This window comes from Geotrypetes seraphini, chromosome 15 (genome assembly GCF_902459505.1).
Source record: "Geotrypetes seraphini chromosome 15, aGeoSer1.1, whole genome shotgun sequence".
Taxonomy (NCBI): Eukaryota; Metazoa; Chordata; class Amphibia; order Gymnophiona; family Dermophiidae; genus Geotrypetes; species Geotrypetes seraphini.
The window spans coordinates 45,020,982-45,041,354 of NC_047098.1; the positions used below are offsets into that span (position 1 = coordinate 45,020,982).

At 42.8% G+C, this 20,373-nt stretch overlaps 1 protein-coding gene across 9 annotated transcripts in view; it reads left to right on the forward strand.

Moving 5' to 3' along the window:
* BRIP1 (BRCA1 interacting protein C-terminal helicase 1) overlaps nucleotides 1-20,373 on the forward strand; it is a 354,698-nt gene that overhangs the window by 122,944 nt on the left and 211,381 nt on the right. For 8 of the 9 annotated variants that reach the window (XM_033922782.1, XM_033922790.1, XM_033922784.1 and 5 more), the window contains 2 exons: nucleotides 9,454-9,653; nucleotides 13,972-14,104. The exons of the other annotated variant lie outside the window; for it this stretch is intronic. In XM_033922782.1, the coding sequence (XP_033778673.1) occupies nucleotides 9,454-9,653; nucleotides 13,972-14,104 (333 nt within the window). The remainder of the gene's footprint in view (nucleotides 1-9,453; nucleotides 9,654-13,971; nucleotides 14,105-20,373) is intronic. 9 annotated transcript variants of the gene reach the window in all.

Below are 20,373 nucleotides of genomic sequence, written 5' to 3' on the forward strand. Positions count from 1 at the left end.
CTTGGGATGCACTGGGAGGGACCTAAGCACCATATAGGGTACTGGGAGTTAGATTACCACAGTTGGGGGGTAGGGGAGATGGAGGGAAGAAGCAAGGACTACTGTCAAACTGGGGGCCTGGCCTGGGGGTTTGGGAGGGAGTTTGCTTGACCATCAGGGATCTTTTAAGTGAGGGAGAGGGGTTTCAAGAGGTCTCCACTGGGTCATCGGGGATTTGGGAGGGAGTCCATTGACTCCTGGAGTTCTTGCGGGTTGGGCTCGCAAATCCCTGACTTACTTTCTTGTCAGTACCTGAGCCAATCATTGCTCAGGCACTGACCGGAAAGTAAGGCTATGAGAGCTCAGATCTGCCAGAAAAGTATGCATGCTAAAAGATAAATGCTTTGCATTGTATTGAGTGCTCATTTTAATATTATGAGCTCCTTGTAATGCATTTGTATAGGATTTTCAGTGGCTTCTATCTCTTATCAGTAAAAGCCAACGATAAACCCTTTTGTACATCAGAGGTGAACTAATGTGCAAGCTAGATTGGCTACAAGCAATCTTTGTTGCACGATAAGCTTTTGAGAATCTGCCCCCAGGTGGGCTCAAATGAAAGAAAAAAGCAGTGCATATTTTCCAAATTTAGTAGAGTTTAATTTCTAGAGACTTTTTCAGACATGAAATACTTTTGCTTTTACTTAAATTTTCATGTGGTGTCTTTGTTTGCATAGCTGTCAGATTTTTATTTCACAATGTTTTATTCAATTTAGACAGAATACATAATAAATCTCATGTTGATACATTATTGCTCCTGGCTATTTCAGTGCAGTGTTCTCACCAGAGATTTTTGCCAGCTGAGTGTTATGAAAGCTAACTAGTTGGTGGCAGGGGAGTACTGTACAGTAGCCGTTCATCAAGTTGTTAGCTAAGTAGTCAGTAAAATCAGCCAGTCAGTAGGTCCTTAGGAGAAAACTGCATTGAATTAGTGATTGTGCACAATATAGTTTGTCTGAGTTTAAAAGATGTATGTAAGTGGGTTCCAAATATACATATAAAAGTATACCATATTTGCTATTGATATTTGATTTCTCTTTATTATATTGCTATGAATTTATTTTATAAACTGCCTCCAAACTACAGCACATTCAATATAGTGTACAATACAAACTATTCAAAATATGTAAATTTTGAGATTTGTAGCAGTAGTAGATGGCTATTTTACTGTGCCTGCATCTGAGCTCTGGCATTTATCCAGTTCCTTTGGAACAGTTGTATGAGCTGACTTTATTCCAAGTTCAGTCTGCTCTGCTGACCAAGGATCTGACATGTCTAATCTGTCAAACCATTGTCCCAATATTCAAAGGTACTATACAGTTAAGTGCTCTAACCATGAATTTTCAATGGCAGTAATTGGCACTTTATGGATAGTGTCCCTGAAAATTCTTATTGACTGCTGACACTATCCATATTTAGGGCAATTTTGTAAACCAGAAGCCTACATCTATGTGCCCTTTGTACACGTATATTTGCACTTGCCTGTGAAAGTGCCAGCAGGCACCTTGGCACTATTTTCTAACAATGTGCCTAACTTATAAAGTGCATAAATACAAGGAAAGCATATACCATATTTTTCGCTCCATAAGATGCACTTTTTCCGCCCCAAAAAGTGGGTGGAAAAGTGGGTGCATATTATGGAGCGAATATAATTTTTTAAACACCTCACCCCCGCCCCCTGTACCTTTTTTAAATAATGCTGGTGGTCTAGCATGGTCTCGCCAGGAACTTTGCACATTCCTGCTGGATGGCTGCCTCCTTTGTTGCTGCAGAGCGGCAAATAAGGCAGAAACGCGAGCTTTTTGCTTCCTGCCTGGTCCCTCGCCTGGTCCGTGAATGGCTGCGTCAGTTCTCACGAATCGCGAGAACCAACAACAGCAATTCACAGAGAGGTGCGGAACCAAGCAGGAAGCAAAAAGCTCGTGCTCCTGCCTTATTCGCCTCTCTGCAGCAAAAAAGGCGGCAGCTGTCCAGCAGGAGCACGGAAAGTTCCTGGCAAGACCGCACTGGATCACTGGCATTTAAAAAAAGGTGTGTGGGGCTGCAGGCTGCTTACTACCAGATGCACCTACATGTAGAGGAGGAAAAACCAAGAAAAAAAAATTCTGAACCAAATTTTTTTTTCTTGTTTTTTTCCTCCTCTACACGTAGGTGCGTCTTAGTGGAGCCCCTAGTTATGCACATAACTGATAGAATACTTTCACTGCTGCACTTACTTGCGTGTAGTTAATGACAGGTCTATGCCTGGTGTGATTGTGGGTGTGCAAATATTAAGTGTACCAATACCAGCTTATGCTAGTATTCTATAACAGAATCTGGGGAGCCAGGTGCTATTATAGAACATGTCGTTAGTGCCTAAATGGAGGTGCCTAGTTGTAGAATAGCCGCTGTAAAGCAGGTTGGAGTAAAGGTGTTCTGTTGAACTATAACTTCTGGTGCAAAGGGTACAGGAATCTTGACAGGTAGGTTATATATCCCTAACCGTGAGTTTGTATAGAAGTTCAGTTTCTTCAGCTCCACCACCTGCTCTGAAATGCATTCCAGTTCTTCCTCAGTTGTTCCTTCTACACGAGAGTTGGAAAGTGGTTTTCTGATCTGCTCTGAAATTTTTATTATTTTCGGGTATTTTATCCAGATTGTGAGGCTTTTAGTGTTGCAGGTTCCCAGTGCTCCTGGGACAGCTCTGACTGTGAGAAGACACAGGCTTTCTGGATTGAGTCTGTAGCTTGCAGGGCAGCCCTTAGGGGAACCTGCCTAGCCAGCCTGCACTAACAGTTTGGAGGCTCAGGGACTGTACCCCTCAAAGCAGAGCTCGCTCATGGTTATCCAGAGCTTGAGTGCAGGTTGTGTGACCCTGTGCTGATCCTGAGGGCTTTACTGGGTGCTGGCTGGGTTTCCTTTCCCCCCATCGACACGCATACATCTTGAAGGCTTGAGGACAGGTCTCAGTCACATTTATTGGTTTGATTGGCAGCCCAAAGATACAAGCTTTTGGAGCCACTTACACACTTATAGAACTCATTTATTCACTAAGCATATTCATTCTACCTAAACTCTTCTCCTTCTATCTCCTCTTTATATTCCCAAGTTTAGTCTACTACCTGGTTCAATTTTCTTAATTAATGTAATCAATTTCAATTTCTAAATTCTTTTGCTAAACCATTTACTCAATCAATGTATGGAATTCAGTTTAGAATCTTTGTAATGTTACTAGATTTAATTTTTTAATGATACATAATTTATTATGTATATTATGTTAAATCCTTCCCATATATCGTATCCGAAAAAAAACCTCCTGTATAATATATTCTAAATTAATTTTCCTATGTACTGTTTTCCTGCCTTCTTCTATTCTATGTTTATAGCCTAATTAATTAATTTTTCTCAAGTACTTTTGCAAGATTGTGAGCCTTTGGGACAGTCAGGGAACTCTAAGTACTTTTTCTTCATTTTAATTAATCTTACTTAATTGCATCTCTTCTGTATCTACTGTAAACTGCTTTGAACCTCACAGTATAGCGGTATACAAGAAATAAAATTATTATTATTATTATTATCTGAGGCAGAAGTCTTCTCTGAATTTAAGCTGGAGTTCTAGCAAAAGCATTCCCAGCACCAACTGTGAGTTCAGGCTATTGTAGTGAATGGGAGACATCAGGGTTGGTTTTCAATTTTATATTGCATTTTTGAGAGTTGCTGGGGCTTCATTTAGGGTCTTCCACCTCTGGAAAACCCCTTCCCTGAATTTTTTGAACTGCAATTTTGCTCTCCTAGGCCATTTTTGGTGATAGAACTCTGCTGTGGTGGCCATCTTAGATTTTTCAGTCCAACTCAATCTGCCTCAAAAACACCTTGATTTGGATCAAAATCAATACAGATGGACTTCTCAAGCTGTTTTCCTCCTGTATCATGCCAGATTTGTATTGGATAGCCGAAAGAGGAGCATCCATGTGCCACATGCTTTGGAGCAAGTTGGGGGGGAGGGTCATGAGCCATGGGCTTAGCCCTCTCTGATTCCTTAAGGGTTATGGATTCACAGGTGGCTCAGTCTGTGGGTCAAAAATTCTCCCAGAGCCTGGAAAGGGTGATTGTATCTGCAGCGAAGCACTACTGCGCGAACTCCCCTGGGCCCTTGAGAAAGCGAAGACAATTCCTGCAGGGATCCTTGGGGCACCTTGGATTGGAGTTTACCTTTGATTTTATGATTATGATGTTTGAAGCCTATCTAAATTATAGGGTTCTGTCAGCACCATCTGAAAGCACATCAGGGTTAGTGCAGGAGGTTGTACCCTCAAATAGCGTAGTTCCTTCTTGGCAGTGTTGTGCATGATCCAGAGGTCCAGTCAGAAAAGGACTAGGAAGATTGAGACTCAGATTCAATTCCTTTGACCCACCAAAATGAATCTTCAGTGTTGGAAGATTCAGGGTCTCAGGTGGAAGGCACCAGTCAGGTGATTGTGGCAGCCCTGGATCAGAGGGAGGACCTGATGGTGCGCCGCCTTTTTAAACTGGCAGATTTGCTGGAGATTATAACAGAATCTTTGTGGGAACTAAAGTTAGAACCCCTGCAGACCCTGGAAGCTCAGTGTTCTGTTATGAGTGGTTCTAAGGATTAGCCTACATTTTTTCCCTCGGAGCATTGGGAGGCCCCAAAGGGGCCCTTGCGGGTTGCCAAGATCATGTAAAAAAATGTATCCAATGGCTTCTGACTTTCAGCAGATGTGTGTCCAGCATAAAGTGGATTTCTTGGTAGAGCAGATTACCAAGAGGAATTTGCTCCCCAGTGAAGGGGGATTAATATTAAAGGATATGCAGGATCACAGGATGGATTTAGTCCTCTAAAGGCGGTTTGAGGCCTTGGCTTTGGGTCTGAAAGCGGCAGCAACATCTTCCTATGTTTCATAGGCCTGCCTTACCAGATTGTCGGATTCCTTAATTGAATGATGATGTTTACCCCCAGTTACTAATTGCCAGAGTGGATTATGTGGCAGATGCTCTATATGATATTTTAGAGTCATGAGCAAGGTTTCTGCATACTCAGTCTCTGCCTGCAGAATTCTCTTGATTAGGCAGTAGAAACATAGAAACATAGAAAAATGACGGCAGAAAAGGGCCATAGCCCATCAAGTCTGCCCACACTAATGACCCACCCCCCTAACTTTGCCCTCTTAGATATCCCATAGCCCACACTAATGACCCACCCCCCTAACTTTGCCCTCTTAGATATCCCATAGCCCATCAAGTCTGTCAACTCTGATGACCCTCCCCCAAATTTACCCTCTTAGAGATCCCACATGTGCATCCCATTTATTCTTAAAATCTGGCACGCTGCTGGCCTCAATCACATGCACTGGGAGTTCATTCCAATGATCAACCACTCTTTCGGTGAAGAAATACTTCCTGGTGTCGCCATGAAATTTCCCGCCCCTGATTTTTAGCGGGTGTCCTCTTGTGGCCGAGGGGCCTTTAAGAAAGAAAATATTATCTTCCTCCTCGATACGACCGTTGGCTCATCCCCTTTTATGGGGGCAGATCGGGTGTGACGTTGGGAGGTGGGCAGAGTGCTGCCCGATTCAGGCAAAAAAATTTTTATTCATCCTATTGAATCGATTTTTCGATTCGATTTTCCTGCCCAATTGGGTGTTTTTTTCAAACATCCTGGTGGGTTTATTTTATAGCCTCTTCACCCCTTTTATAGCCTCTTTGCCCTCTCCTACCCACATAGGTGCTGTGGTATAAACAAAATAAACAAACAAAAAATACTTTTCCTCTTTCTGTTAAATCCTAGCTCACGTTCGCAGACTAACACCAGCTGTGGCAGGATACAAATTTCAAATCTGGCATACTGTAATCAGAAAACAGAAAATAAAATTATTTTTTCTACTTTTTGTTGTCTGGTCATTGTTCAAATCATGTTGGTCCCAGGCTCTGGTTGTCTTCTGATCAGGGTCTCCTTCTTTCTTCTTTCTCTGTGTTAACCATCCATCTTCTATCTCTGTACTCCCCTTCTGTTTCCCTTCCCTTTCCCGGAGGTCTGGCATCTTTCCCTTTTTTGGTCTCCATCCCTGCAGCTGCAGGGGTGGACCCCACCATCCCAGATCCATCATCTCTCCTTTTTTTTAACTACCCTTTCATCCTACATCTCTCCCTCCTTCCCCACCATCACATGGTTCACCATCTCTCCCATTCTCTTCCCAACTACCCTCCTATCCAGTATCTCTATTCACCCCCCCACACACACACACCATCCCTTGTGCCCAAATTCTCTCCCTTTCTGTTCCTTCCCTCCCTAAATCCCATTGTCCACCATCTCTCTCCCTCTCCTCTGTTTTTAGACCCATTATTTCTCCCCTCCCCAAAAAAATCTGGCATATGCATGTCTCTTTGAACCAACCCTTTCCTCCCTCCCTCTGTGTACTTCTACACCAGAGCCCCTCTCCCCTGAAGGCTTGCACCCCCCTTAAGGTCTGTCCCCCCCTCCCTGAAGGCCTGCACCCCCTCATTAAGAAATGTTTCCCCCTGAGGCCTGGTCTGTTCTCCCCTGAAGGCCTGGGCTGTCCCCCCTGAAGACCTGCAACCCCCCACCCGAATGGCTGTTGCCGACTGACCCTCCCCCCCTTGCCCTTAAAGCAGGAGCTGTTTTCAAACCACTACCAAACTCTGGAATGGCAGCAACAGTTGCTCCTTCATCTGCCCGTGCTCCGGCCTTGGTGCTGCCTCAAGTGCCGGGAGCGGAGCCCTGGGGGACCCAGAGATCGTGCGCAATGCCGTGGGGCTTTTTCTCATGCTGCTCTTGGATGTGCTGGCAATCGTGGGCAATGTGGCTGTCACTGTGGTGATCGTGAAGACTCCTCACCTTAGGAAGTTTGTGGTGCATATGTGCCTCATCGACACTCTGGCCTCTCTCACTGTCATGCCCCTGGGAACTTGGATGGTGGCCAGCTCTGCGGTCTTCTGCAAGGTGGAAGTCGGGGATGAATTCTGTTGGCTCTATGTCTCCCTGGGAGTTTGTTTCAGCTCGCCTCGAGTCTCACTATTTCTGCAGTCACCATCGAACGATATTATATTGTACATCCTTTGCGCTTAGGAGGGCGAGGGGGGGAAGGTCAGCCACTGAATCAGGAGGCCAATTTTTTTTAAAAAAGTAAATCGATTAGAATTAATTCACCCAAAGTGAATCGGTAAATCGATTCGAATCGTGAATCGGGCAGAACTAGTATACAGGAGATTCAGCTTTCAAGGCCACTTTGAGCAGGCTACCTTTTAAGGGCCAAATGCTATGTGGCAAAAGATTGGACGATCTGATGGCCAGTATGTTGGATCGTCAACCTGAGTCTTTGTCAGACAGTAGACTTCGGACCTCAAGAGGGTCAGGTCATGGTAACTGTCGAGGTTCTTGGAGATTTCGTCTGCCCTTGGTGGGCTGCTCTGCTTAGAGATCATATTACAGTTCACAGCAGAGATATGGCAATTCCAGGCAGGCTCAGTCCACCTGTTCCTGCCCAGCAGCAACCTCCCAAAAGGCCCAATGACACCAAGTCTTTAACTGCACCTCCACTGATAGGTGGAAGGTTGACAGCTTCCTGGGAGGCTTGGGCACAGATATGCTTGGACCGCAGGGTATTCAACATCATTCGAGAAGGATACAAACTCTAAATTATTTCATCTCCTGAGGGACTTATTTGTGGACTTCCCAGTTGGCTAGCCGGTGAAAGTGGTCAAAGTGCGAGCAACAGTGAGAAGGCTAATAGATATCCTGACTGTAGAGCCTGTACCAACAGAAGAATTGAGCTTGAGCAGGTACTTTGTCATGCCCAAAAGAGACTCAAACATTTGAAAACCAATCCTGGATCTGAAGTCAGTAAATACAGCACTAAAAGTTCTCTGATTATACATGGTGAATGGTCAGTCATTGTGGGGGCGACACCAGGGGAGTTTCTAGCCTCTGGATTTGACAGAGGCTTACTTGCATATTCTCACTTTTCTGGGCCACAGGAAATTTCTGAAATTTCATGTGCTAGGAAAACATTACTAATTTGCAGCACTGCCCTTTGGACTAGAAACAGCACTTTGTACCTTCACCAAGGTAATGGTTGAGGTAGCAGCACACCTACACAAGGAATTTAGGTGCATCTGTACTTGGACGATTGACTGATTAGAGTGCTGTCCAAGATTGAGGGTGAGAGAGCAGTGGTACAAGTAGTCCAGCTAAATCATCAATTTCCAGAAAAGTCACCTGGGACCAACTGAATCCCTAGAGTACTTGGGAGTTTGGTTTGGCATGGCAGTGGGTCGAGTGTTTCTCAGCCAGAGCCACGCAAACTGAAGCTAACCCACTGAATTTCAAACATTCTGGCGATGTAGGCGCCTACAGCATGGCACTGATGGTTAGAACTACAACTTCAGGTTGTGGGTTCAAGCCCAGTGCTGCTCCTTGTGAACCTGGGCAAGTGATTTAATCTTGCATTGCCCCAGGTATGCTAGGTAGATTTGGAGCCTGCTGGGACAGATAGGGAAAAATGTTTGACTACCTGAATGTAAAACTGCTTAGATGACCTTCATTGATAGGTGGTATATAAATAATAAAAACTAGTGTGTGTGTGGGGGGGGGGGGGGAGGAACTATCTGCAGGTTCTGGGTTCAATGGTAGTAACCATAGAGATCATCCCTTGGGCGAAGGCTCATTTATGCCAGCGACAGGACACACTATTGTCCGCTGATCTCCACAGGTTTTTTCCTTGATAATCCTCTTTCCTGTAGAGCAGCATACAATTCCTTGCACCCTACCCTATCAGAAATGGATCTAGCCTTCGTTTGAATAATAATCTGGGTTGAATTTCCAGTAACTTTGTTTGTGGCAGTCTAAAGAGAAGAAAAGAAAATGACTTGTTAGGTAGTGGGTTAAAGTTCCACTGCACCCTGCTTTCACAGAGTTATACAAATGTTAGTGCTGGTTGCACACAGGTAGATGGTGAGTTGGTTCCACCTTTAGTTTTGCAATTGCAATGTTTGTTAACTTTTCTCTGCTCTGCAATAGGAACGAAAAACAGTAAATGTTAAAGAGTCCCCCGAACCCCCTCCTTGTTATCATTTCCTCTTTTAAGAGTTATCGCTTGCTTTGGTAAGGACTGAAGAGAGAGAGCACTGCCCAGGGTGACAAGGAAGTGGAGCTGAGAAAAATGATTGATGCCTTCTACGGTCAAACTCACGAATTGGGGTACCCAACCCATCCGTAAGGAATCATATGCTTTTCTACAGGAAAGAGGATTATTGAGGTAAGAACCTAATCCTTCCATACACAGTGGCCTTTTTATGCATTTAGAGTGAAATTCAAAGTCAAATAATTCATGCAGTCATACCATTGCAGACATATAAATATGAGACGTCATCTTGCTGGAAAGTTCTTTTCTTTTCCAGATGAATATTAATTTGAAGGATCAGGTGGTTATTTTGGATGAAGCTCACAATATTGAGGACTGTAGTCGGGAGTCAGCTAGTTTCACTGTAACAGAAGAACAGCTGATGTCTGCTCGAGATGAAATTGATAACATGATACAGCATAACATTAGATGTGAGAACCATGAGCCTTTGTGTGGTGTATGCTATAGCTTGACGAAGTAAGTACCCCAGTCTATTTTACCATCAGCAACTAGATTCTTTTGTATATTTAGCTACCTTTTTATTGAAATATATTTTAAATTGGAATCCCAGCTTCCATAGAACAAAATGTTTTAAAGCTCAAACCCATAAATTCCAATAATCAAAACCCTACACACCATTCATATTCAAAACAAGTGATGAGTATGGTTTTAATCACTGGGAATTGTGCGTTTTAATATATCTTGTTTATGAATGTTGGGGCACCATTTTTAAAATATATTTTCCTATTTCATGTCAGTGGTTGGTTAGTTAATTGCTTGTTTCTACCTTTTACTGATCCAGTATGATTATTTATGAATGAGGGTTAAATTATAGCTATAAATGCCATAACTCATCAATTTTAATAAACATGACTTGTGAGCATTGGGGCTCTATTGGATTCCTGTATACTATTGTAATTTAAAGTAGTATAAAGAAATAAAACAAAAAACGAAGGAAACAAGGTGATACCTTTTTTTATTGGGCTAACTCAAGGCATTTTATGATGAGCTTTCGAAGCTTGGAAAATGGGCTAACACAGCCACCACACCACTTCACTCAAAATTTAAAGTGAAATAAGGGGGCTTATGGCTTTTCCTCTGAGTCTTCTAAGAAGTGTCTGTTGTTATCCATAGGATGCTAAAGCCAATCAGTATCAAGAGTTCAGAACCTTATAACTATTCATTAGCAGGCCACATTATCTAACAATAGCCTTTCTCCAAGTTTTTCTGTAATTAATACATATTATTCATTAAAAAGACTTAAAAGCTGCTTTCCTGGTCCAAAGAACCACCCAAAGCAATAAACAGAGAATTACAGTCAATATAAAATCACCTACATAAATTACAAAGCCAACAAACTACTATCTTAAGTTTCCTGCTCTCTGCTCCTTTGTCCCATTCTGTTTCTCCTCCCTTTTATATTCCATGGATTTCAATCTAATGGATTTTCTATTGTTATAATATGCATTTTGGCCCTGTTAGTCCTGTTTTTAGTTTTTAGTTTAGATTCTCTTTTGTGGTTTTGTTTTGTTCTCTTTTTTATTTTAGTTGAAATTATACACCACCATGATGTACCTCAAATGTGCAATCTATATATCATGCAAATAAACAAAATAAATAAAACAATACTCACATACTAAACCATTACACAAATTGATAACCCAGAGCACATGGAATCTTGAAACCAATGAGAACCTCAAGGGTCCCCTTATACCTTTGGAAATAACCCAATTCTTAATTTTTTTTCCTGAAATTGTAAATAGTTCATTACCAGTCTAATATCTTATATTAACTTGCTCCACAATGAGGGGGGAATCACTGAAAACTTCCTTCTTTGTATCTTGAGCTTCCATACCTCTCTCACTATAAGGATCTGTTCTAATGCCTCCTGCCTTGAAAGCAAGTTTGTCCCTGAAATAGAGAACTCAAAAAATTAATGTTGGGATCTTAAATTGCACCCAAGCCCTAACCACTCCCTCTCCGACAGACATCACACATTGTGTTACCTGCCAGTGAGACTTCTCTGGAGTAGCTCTTGCACTCTGGAGTGCACTCCCTAAAAGGCTTCACTAAACACAAGACTATCTCTACTTCAGGAAGCAGATGAAAATTTGGCTTTTCACCCAGGCCTTTAATGGAAGAAGTAACTTGCTTGCTAGTCACACAAGGAGTGACACTTGGCTACACATACTATAGCAGGACATGTTTATTCACTCCTACCCTAGATGAGATAATTTTCAAGCACTAGTTTATCATGCGCAACTTTCTTCAAATTAGTCCCTTACCCCCTTCCTTTACAAAGCTGTGCTAGCATTTTTAGCGCCAGCCACGGTGGTAAGAACTCTGATCTCATAGAATTCCTATGAGCATGGAGTTCTTACCACTGTGGCTGGTGCTAACAACACTAGCACAGCTTTGTAAAGGAAGGCCTTATTTTCTAACCTCTGATACTCTAGCTCTTCTATCTATAAACTCCTTTGCTTACACCCTATGCTGTCTATAAAAATGTTTTATTGGGCATTGTATTGACATTGTAATGCGCAAAATATAGAGTGGAATTGTCCTAATCTGAATGATGTCCAACAAAATACAAATGTCCTTTAACACATCTGATAGTTCAAATGCCTTTATACTTCCAGTAACTCAATGACTCGACATGTACGTGTTTCGGCCAAGCAGGCCTGCCTCAGGAGTGTTGAGAGTCTTCAAAGTTATGTTGGATGATATTGTGAATAAATTTGTAGTCTCTCATGACAGTGCTATGGAATGAGAACTTCTGTAACAGTGCTCGAGCCAAAAGACGTACTTGGGCATTCAGATCTAAAACTAGATCTAAAACTAGACATACTCATTTTTAGATCTAGAACTAGTTCCAGAACGCCCGGTACATCTTTTGGCTCCGAGCACTGTTGCAGAAGTTCCCATTCCGTAGCATTGTCAGAGAGACTACACATTTATTCACAATATCATCTGACATAACTTTGAAGACTCTCAAGACTCCTGAGGCAGGCCTGTTTGGCCGAAACATGTACATGTCGAGTCATTGAGTTAATGGAACAGTAAAGGCATTTGAACCATCAGTTGAGTTAAAGGACATTTGTATTTTAAAGGACATTTGTATTTTTTTGGACATCATTCAGATTAGGACAATTCCACTCTATATTTTGCATATTTGAGTTTGTGTTTTTGTTTCCCCTGTTTTATTCCTTGACATTGTAATGTAAAATACTATGCTATACTTTGTATTATAATTTCATTTTTTTTCTTTACTGCTGCAATTGTTTATTGGTTATGTTCTGACTTATTCTTTCTGTACATAGTCTTGAGTGAACTTCAAAGAGGTTATAAATAAATTCTAATAAATAAATAATGGATAACTAGCAATGTAAGCCCAATAATGATGATGCTGATTTCCATCTTGAGCGACCAAACTTCACTTGGGCAGCAGAATTTTGAATTACATATACTCTGTGTTGCGTTTCTTTTAACACTGGCCAAGAGGACCCCTGAAGAAGGCTGTTGAGCTGAAACACGGACCATGTTGGGTCTGCTTCTGAAACTTAGTACCACTTTGTTCACTTTGGTGACAAACTGAGAAATTTGACAATTATTGTTTTCTTGGTCCCTGATTCATTGGTTGGTTGCTCCCTCTTTTTGTATCTTTTCATTGTGATTGTTCTGCAGGAGTTTTCTGGTGTTCTCTTCTTTTCTTTGGCTTTGTACTCTATGTAACAATCTTTCTGGGAAATCCAGAAAGATGCTATTACCATAATCCAAATGCAGTACCACAAATGCTTGAATAACCAGTAATTCATTCAAAAAAATTGTCCATATCTAAAGATAGGGAACAGTCAAAGTGCCACCCTAGATCTCTAACTTCTTTGGCCACCAATGTTGTTTACCAGTTTAGACCAGTTTAGATTTTAACTCAGGTGGAGGTAAAGTATGGATAATGGCAGCATTGGGACAGCCAGACCTGCTGTCTCACTCATAAAATATTTGTCTTAATCATTTAATCACCAAGCTGGAACAATTATTAAATCCTGATTCAACGTAGCTAATTCATTTGACAAATCTTTGTCTAGAGGAAGCACAATTTGTAAGCCATTTTCATACAGAAAACCTAACTGATATAATAAGAACCCCAATGGTTGAATAAAAATATTTGATAATAGTGAAAGACAGGATCCTTGGGGGACTCGCATTTCTTCTCCATTGACTTCAAATAGAATCACCACTACTAGCACTAGCCGCATCAAATAAAGAAAATTAAATAATTTCTGCTCTGTGTGACCTAAATACAGCTCTCTTTGCTTTCTACATGGGAGCTAGAGATATATTAATGTACACTTAATCCAAATTGCTCTTTGGCATCAAATCTGTATAGTAGTGCCCATGTGAAATTTGTACATGGGTTTATCTTAATATCAATGTGATCTGGAATGCCTTGCCTGGTATCCTGTGGTTTTGTATGGGGAGGATGAATTTTAACAAAGTGCTGAAAACTCAATTGTTTGCTAATGCCTTCTTATGCTAAGATGTATTTCAGTTGATAATTGCCTTCTAGAATTTTTCTGACATCGAAGTATGATTTAAAACTTGTTTGTACTTCTGAACTGATCGAATTTGTGCTCTATCCCTATTATAACAGGGATGATTAACAATGTTGTCTTGATATGTCTGTTATACGTGACAATCGGAGGGAAACAAGATTCTATGTATGTCATTTGGAAACCGCATAGTTGTATGCGGTATATAAATTTTTTAATAAATAAATAAAATATTTTGTGTGCAGATGGATAAGAGAAAGCTCTGAGCTGCTTGTAGAACGGGCATATGAATCCTCCTCTAAAGTGTGGGAAGGAAAGGACATATTAACCATTTTGCATGGGATGGGCATAACTAATGCCTCATTTCCTATTCTCCAGGTAAGTTAAGGCAATGATCATGAGCATTTGTGGTTCATTGTAAAAATAAATAAATAAATTATTGAAATGAAAATATATTGGCAGGTACTATGTGGTTCTCAGGATGATACAATGTCTTTCATTTCTCTGTTAATCTGTGCAGCTTGGGGGGTTAATGCAACCTTATGACTGTTTGGTGGCAATTATAAAGTAACATAGTAAATGACAGCAGATAAAGACCTGGACGGTCCATCCAGTCTGCCTAGTAGTCACACTCATTATATATTCATAGTTAAATTGCCTTTAATATTTTTGGGCAATAGGTTATAGAAGTCTGCCCGGTACTGTCTTTAGGTTTCTACTGGCTGGTTCAATGGCTGGAGTTGCCATTGAAGTTCACTCCAGCCTAACCTAATCATCCTGTCAGTGGTTTGTATCAAAGCCTTCTCCAGCTCATCCTAAACCAAATCACCATATATGGGTACACAGACTGTGCAGGATTGCCCAATACCGGCCCTGGTTTGCTTTATACCATTTTCTAATTAGAGATCCTTTGTGTTCATCTCATGCTTTTTTGAATTCTGTCACCATTTTCATCTCAATCTTTTCCCTCAGGAGGGCATTCCAGGCATCTACCATCCTCTCCTTGAAAAAGAATTTCCTAACATTACTCCTAAGTCTGCACCTCAACCTCAATTCATGCCTTCTAGTGTTACCATTTTCCTTTCTTTGGAAAAATGTGCTTCTGTATTAATGCCTTTCAAATATTTAAACATCTGTATCATATCTCTCTCCTGCCCCTCCTCTCTAAAGTATATAGATTCAGCTCTTCCAATCTCCTTTTATATGTCTTTTGGTGCAAGCCCTATACCATTTTCGTCGCTTTTCTCTGGACCACATCTTTAGCCAGATACGGTCTCCAAAATGTGAACACAGTACTCCAGGTGGGGCTTCACCAGTGACTTGTAGATGGGCATCAACACCTTTCTTCTGCTGGTTATGACTCTTTCTATACAGCTTAGCATCCTTCTGGCTACAGTCACCGCTTTGTCACACTTTTTCGTTGCCTTCAGATCTTCAGACACTATCACCCCAAGATCCCTTTCCCCATCCTTGTATATTAGTGCTGTCTGATTCGTTGATTCGAATCAATTCGTTCTTCCAAAAAATCAGACTCACCGATTCAGTGACCAACACCACCTCAGTAAGACCTGACATACCTCTGAGCCTCCTAAAGCAGCGGTGGCTGCCTACAGAAGCAGCACTCTGAACAGGCTGGTGCAGCCTTCCCCGCCCGAGGCCTTCTGTTTGCCTTGTCATTGATGATGTGGCAGAGGAAAGCCCTGGCAGGGCCAGCCACAGGTGGCCTGTTCACAGTGCTGCTTCTGTCGGCTGGCTACCGCCACCACTGCAGCTGTTCTAGGAGGCCCGAAGTATGTCATATCTCATGGTGGTAGGGGAGGGATAAGAGGGATGGAATGCTGCTGCACAGGGGGATGGGAGGGAAGGATGGAAAGCTGATGCACATGGGAGGAGAGATAAGAGAGGAAGAATTGTTGGACATAGGGTGGAGGAGAGGAAGGGAGAAATGCAACAAAGAGGTAGCAAATGGTGAGAGGGATAAATCCTGCATATTGTGGAGGGGAGGGAGCCATACATGGAGAAGAGAGAGGGAGAAATGTTGGACATAGAGTGGAGGGCAAGGAGAGATGGTGCATGGGGAGAAATGTTGCATATAATAATGGAGGGGAGGAAGGGAAAGATTCTGCATGGAGGTTTGACCCAGGGCACAAGGCATGGTGAGAGAGATATATGGTAGACAGTGGGAAAGAAACAGAAATGTTAGATATGACAGTGGCAGGGAAGGTACAAAGATGGAAGATGGATGGTGAGCACAGAGAAAGAAGAAAACATCAAAGGGACAGGAGACCCTGGTGAGCAAGTTAACAAAGTCAAACAAAAACCAGAGCCTCGGACCAACGTGATTTGAATGCTAAAATGACCAGACAACACAAGGTAGAAAAAATAACTTTATTTTCTAATTAAAATAGATCATCGCACGGGCGGATCGCATGGGTGGGGATTTGGTGCTGGGCTCATTACTCGCCATTACTGAGGGAATCCTAGTTAGTTTCTTTTCCTCTGCTTAGTAATATGCTTAAATATGCTTCTGAGGCTGGAGACGGTTTGCTGGAGACTATAGGATTTGGCATCTGTGATCTGCTGTGGCCAACCTGCCTTCTTGTCTTCAGCGTTTAATCTTGGCCTTGAGACATCACACAGCCAGAGATCCCAATGAATCGGCCCTGCTGTCCGTTGGGCCTGCAAATTTAATCACCTCACTCGTACCAATTTCCAAGTCGTTTATAAATATGTTGAAGTGTATGGGTCCAAGCACCGAACCCTACGGCACTCCACTCGTGATGCCTTTCCAGTCCGAGTATTGTCCATTTATCCCCACTCTGTTTCCTATCCGCCAGCCAGTTTTTAATCCACGTGAGTATTTCACCCTCGATTCCATGGCTCGCAATTTTTCATAGTAGTCATTTATGCGGAACCTTGTTGAACACCTTCTGAAAATCCAGATATACGATGTCGACTGGGTCACCCTTGTCTATCTGCCTGTTTACTCCCTCGAAGAAGTGCAGCAAGATCATCAAGCAAGATCTTCTTTTGCTGAAGCTGTGCTGGCTGGTCCTCATCAGATTGTATTTGTCCCTGCTCAGAAGAGCTTACAATCTAATTTAGACAGGACATTTCAGGGTTGGGGAGATTATGGTAGAGGAAATGATACAGTGGGTATAGGTATCTGACAGCAGTGAGTGGGAGTTAAGAGTTGAAGGCAGTTTCAAAAAAAGTGAGCCTTTAGCTTGAATTTGAACACTGCCAGGGATGGAGCACAATGTATTGATTCAGGCAGCCTGTTCCAGGCATACGGTGCCACAAGAAAAGAAGGGATGGAGTCTGGAGTTGGCGGTGGAAGAGAAGGGTACAGATAAAAGGAGCTTGCCAGATGAACGGAGATCATGGGTGGGAGCATAGGGGGATATAAGTTAGGAGAGATATTGGGGGGCTTCAGAGCGAGTGAACTTGTAAGTCAGCAAGAGGAGTTTAAACTATATTCAGAAATGGACAGGGAGCCAAAGAAGTGACTTAAGAAAAGGAGTAATGTAAGAAAAGCGGCTCTCATGGAATATGAGTTGTGCAGCAGAATTTTGAATGGATTGAAGAGGCAAGAGATGGGTACGCAAGAGGCCCGAGAGAAGTACGTTGCAGTAGTCTAAATGCAAGGTGATGAGAGCGTGGAGAAAGGTTTTGGTAATAATAATAATAACTTTATTTTTATATACCGCCATACTACAAACAGTTCTAAGCGGTTTACAAGGGAAGAGACTGTATATAGATAGCGGCATTACAGTGAACTTTCGAATTTACATTGGTTTGTTAAGTTTAGTCAGGTTTATCTGGAAGTGTATTGAAATTTGAGGTGGGGTCAGAGAAATTTGTTAAAGAGATAGATTTTTATTGACTTTCTAAACACTGGTACGAGAGTTCATTTGAGAAGAAATTGGTTAAACATTTGTTCCATTTCCCTGCTTGGAATGATAAGTGTTCTGTCGAGGTATCTCTTGTAGGTGCAGCCCTTTAAGAATGGAAAAGCGAACAAGTAGGTACTGCATGTATTAGTTGTGCCTAGGAATTCGAATTGGTGAGACAGATAGGTTGGGGATGAATCTGTCATGGTTTTGAAACAAAGGCAAGCAAACTTAAAAATGACCCTTGCTTCCACAGGCAGCCAGTGTAGTTTTCTGTAATATGGGCTTCAGTATGTTCAGAGAGAAGACGACGGGTTTTGGTAATATTATAGAGGAGGAAGCAACAGGATTTGGCGGTTTGTTGGATCTGAGCAGAGAAGGAGAGAGAGGAGTCAAAGATCACCTCAAGGCTGCAAGTCGATGAGACAGGGAGGAGGATAGTGTTATTCACAGAAATAGAGAACGGCGAGAGGGGGGAGGTGGGTTTAGGCGGAAAGATAAAGAGTTCAGTTTTAGCCATATTCAGTTTGAAATGGCGGCGAGATTCAAAGCGACAATGTCGGACAGGCAGGCTGAAATTTGGGCCTGAACTCCTATAGAGATATCTGGTGTAGAGAGGTAGATCTGGGAGTCATCAGCATAGAGATGATATTGAAAACCCTGAGAGGAGATCAGTGTACCAAGAGAGTGGATATATATGGAAAAGAGGAGAGGGCCCATGACAGAACCTTGGGGTACGCCAATAGACAGTGGGATGGCGGCAGAGGAGGATTCACTGTAACATATGCTGAAGGTACGACGAGAGAGATAGGATGAGAACCAGGAGAGAGCGCAACCCTGAAAGCCCAGCAAGAACAACATGTCAAGAAGGAGGTGGTGATCAACAGTGTTGAAGGCAGCAGTCAGATCGAGAAGAATAAGGATAGAGTAGAGTCTATTGGATTTGGCCAGGAGCCTATGCAGCTGGAGTGGAAAAAGTGCAGGTCAATTTTATGTGCCAGCAGATTCTAGACCTAGGGGAGTGGTCACGGTCCCAAGAGCGTCCAATCTCATTGTGCAATGTTGAGTAAGACCGGCGATGGACTTGATGGCTTCAGCCAAGAATGCAAAGTCAAATTGCTTCTACAGCCGAAGAGATAACCGGAAGTGCAGAGTTGGACGCGTTGTTTCCGTCCTGGTTGGAAGAGAGGCTTCTATGTATGTTTCAACCATGGCCCATGGTAGGCCAGGTTATCCGCAGAATTGCAAATTACCTGGGGCTGGTGATCCTGGTAGCCCCAGACCGGCCTTGCCAGCCTTAGTATGTGAATCCAGTGCATCTCCTACGAGACAGATGCATCAAGCTGCCGGTTTCTTCTCAGTCAGGAACCAATTCCTATGGAGAACCCGGAGCACTTTGGTCTTACGGCATGGCTCTTGAGTGCACAGCCTTAACCCGCAAAGGTTATTTGGAGATAGACATTTGGAGGTAGTCATCATTGTTTGCGGCATACACTAAGGCCTGGAAGGCTTTCTAGCTCTGGTGCACCAAGATATCAGGTAGAGCCTTTCGAGGCACCAGTTCCTGTGATCCAGGAACTACAAGTTGGACTAGAAAAAATACTAGAAGTGGCATCTCTCAAAGTCCAGGTGACAGGCCTCTCTTGCTTTGGAGCTCAAGGAGAAAAGCTATCACTGGTATCTCACCTGGATGTGACCCGTTTTATGAAGGGGGCACTCAGGTTACAGCCTCCATTGTGCAATCTTTTTCCATCCTAGAATGTTAATATTTTGAAGGTCCTTTCTAAGCCTCTGTATGACCCTCTCCAAGAGGCGTCCCTTCTGGATCTCATGGTGAAGACGGTAATAGTCTCAGCAAGATGGATCTCGGAATTATAGGCTCTTTCCTGCAGAGAGTCCTTCCTCAGGATCACAGAGGCTGGGGTTTTATTGCGCTTGGTCCCTTCCTTTCTACCGAAGATTGTGTCAGCCTTTCACGTTAACCAAGAAGTTCATTTGCCCGCTTTTCATCTTACAGGTTCAACAAAGCAAGACAAGATATTGCAGAAGCTGGCTGTGCGCAGAATTTTACTCCACTACCTGGAATGGACCAATGATTCTCAACTTTCCAACCATATTTTTGTTCTAACCAGTTTGTCAAGACAAGGCAGACCAGTTTCCAAGGCTTCTATTGCCAGATTGATTCACATGGCAATTTCGTCCACGTACATTGGCTGTGGCAAACAGCCACCTATTTTTCTGAAAGCTCATTTGACCAGAAGTGTGGCATCTTCATGAGCGGAGTCCCAGGCAGTTTCACGCAAAGAGATCTGTAGAGCTGCTACTTGGTCTACTCTTCATACCTGTACAAGGTTCTAGAGTGGATATGACGGCTCGAGAGGACGCCACTTTTGGGTCCTCAGTTTTGCGGGCTGGCTGATCTGTCCCACCCTAGACATCTAACATTGCTTTGGTATGTCACCTAACGTACCAGCTCCTGTGTTTATGTAATAGAATGAAAGATTAGGATCTTACTTGGATAATCTTCTTTCTGTTAACATACACAGGAGTCTGTATGGCTCGCCCTGTGAATTTTGCAATTCACCTGCTTTCTGCCTCTGCCATCTCTAGTCCGGAACTACCGTATTTGCCGGCGTATAAGACGACTTTTCAGTACCTTAAAATCCTCCCCAAAGTCGGGGGTCGTCTTATACGCCGGGTACTGTTTAGAGAGCTGCACGGGGACGCCCCTAGGGTCGCGGGGATCCCGTGGGG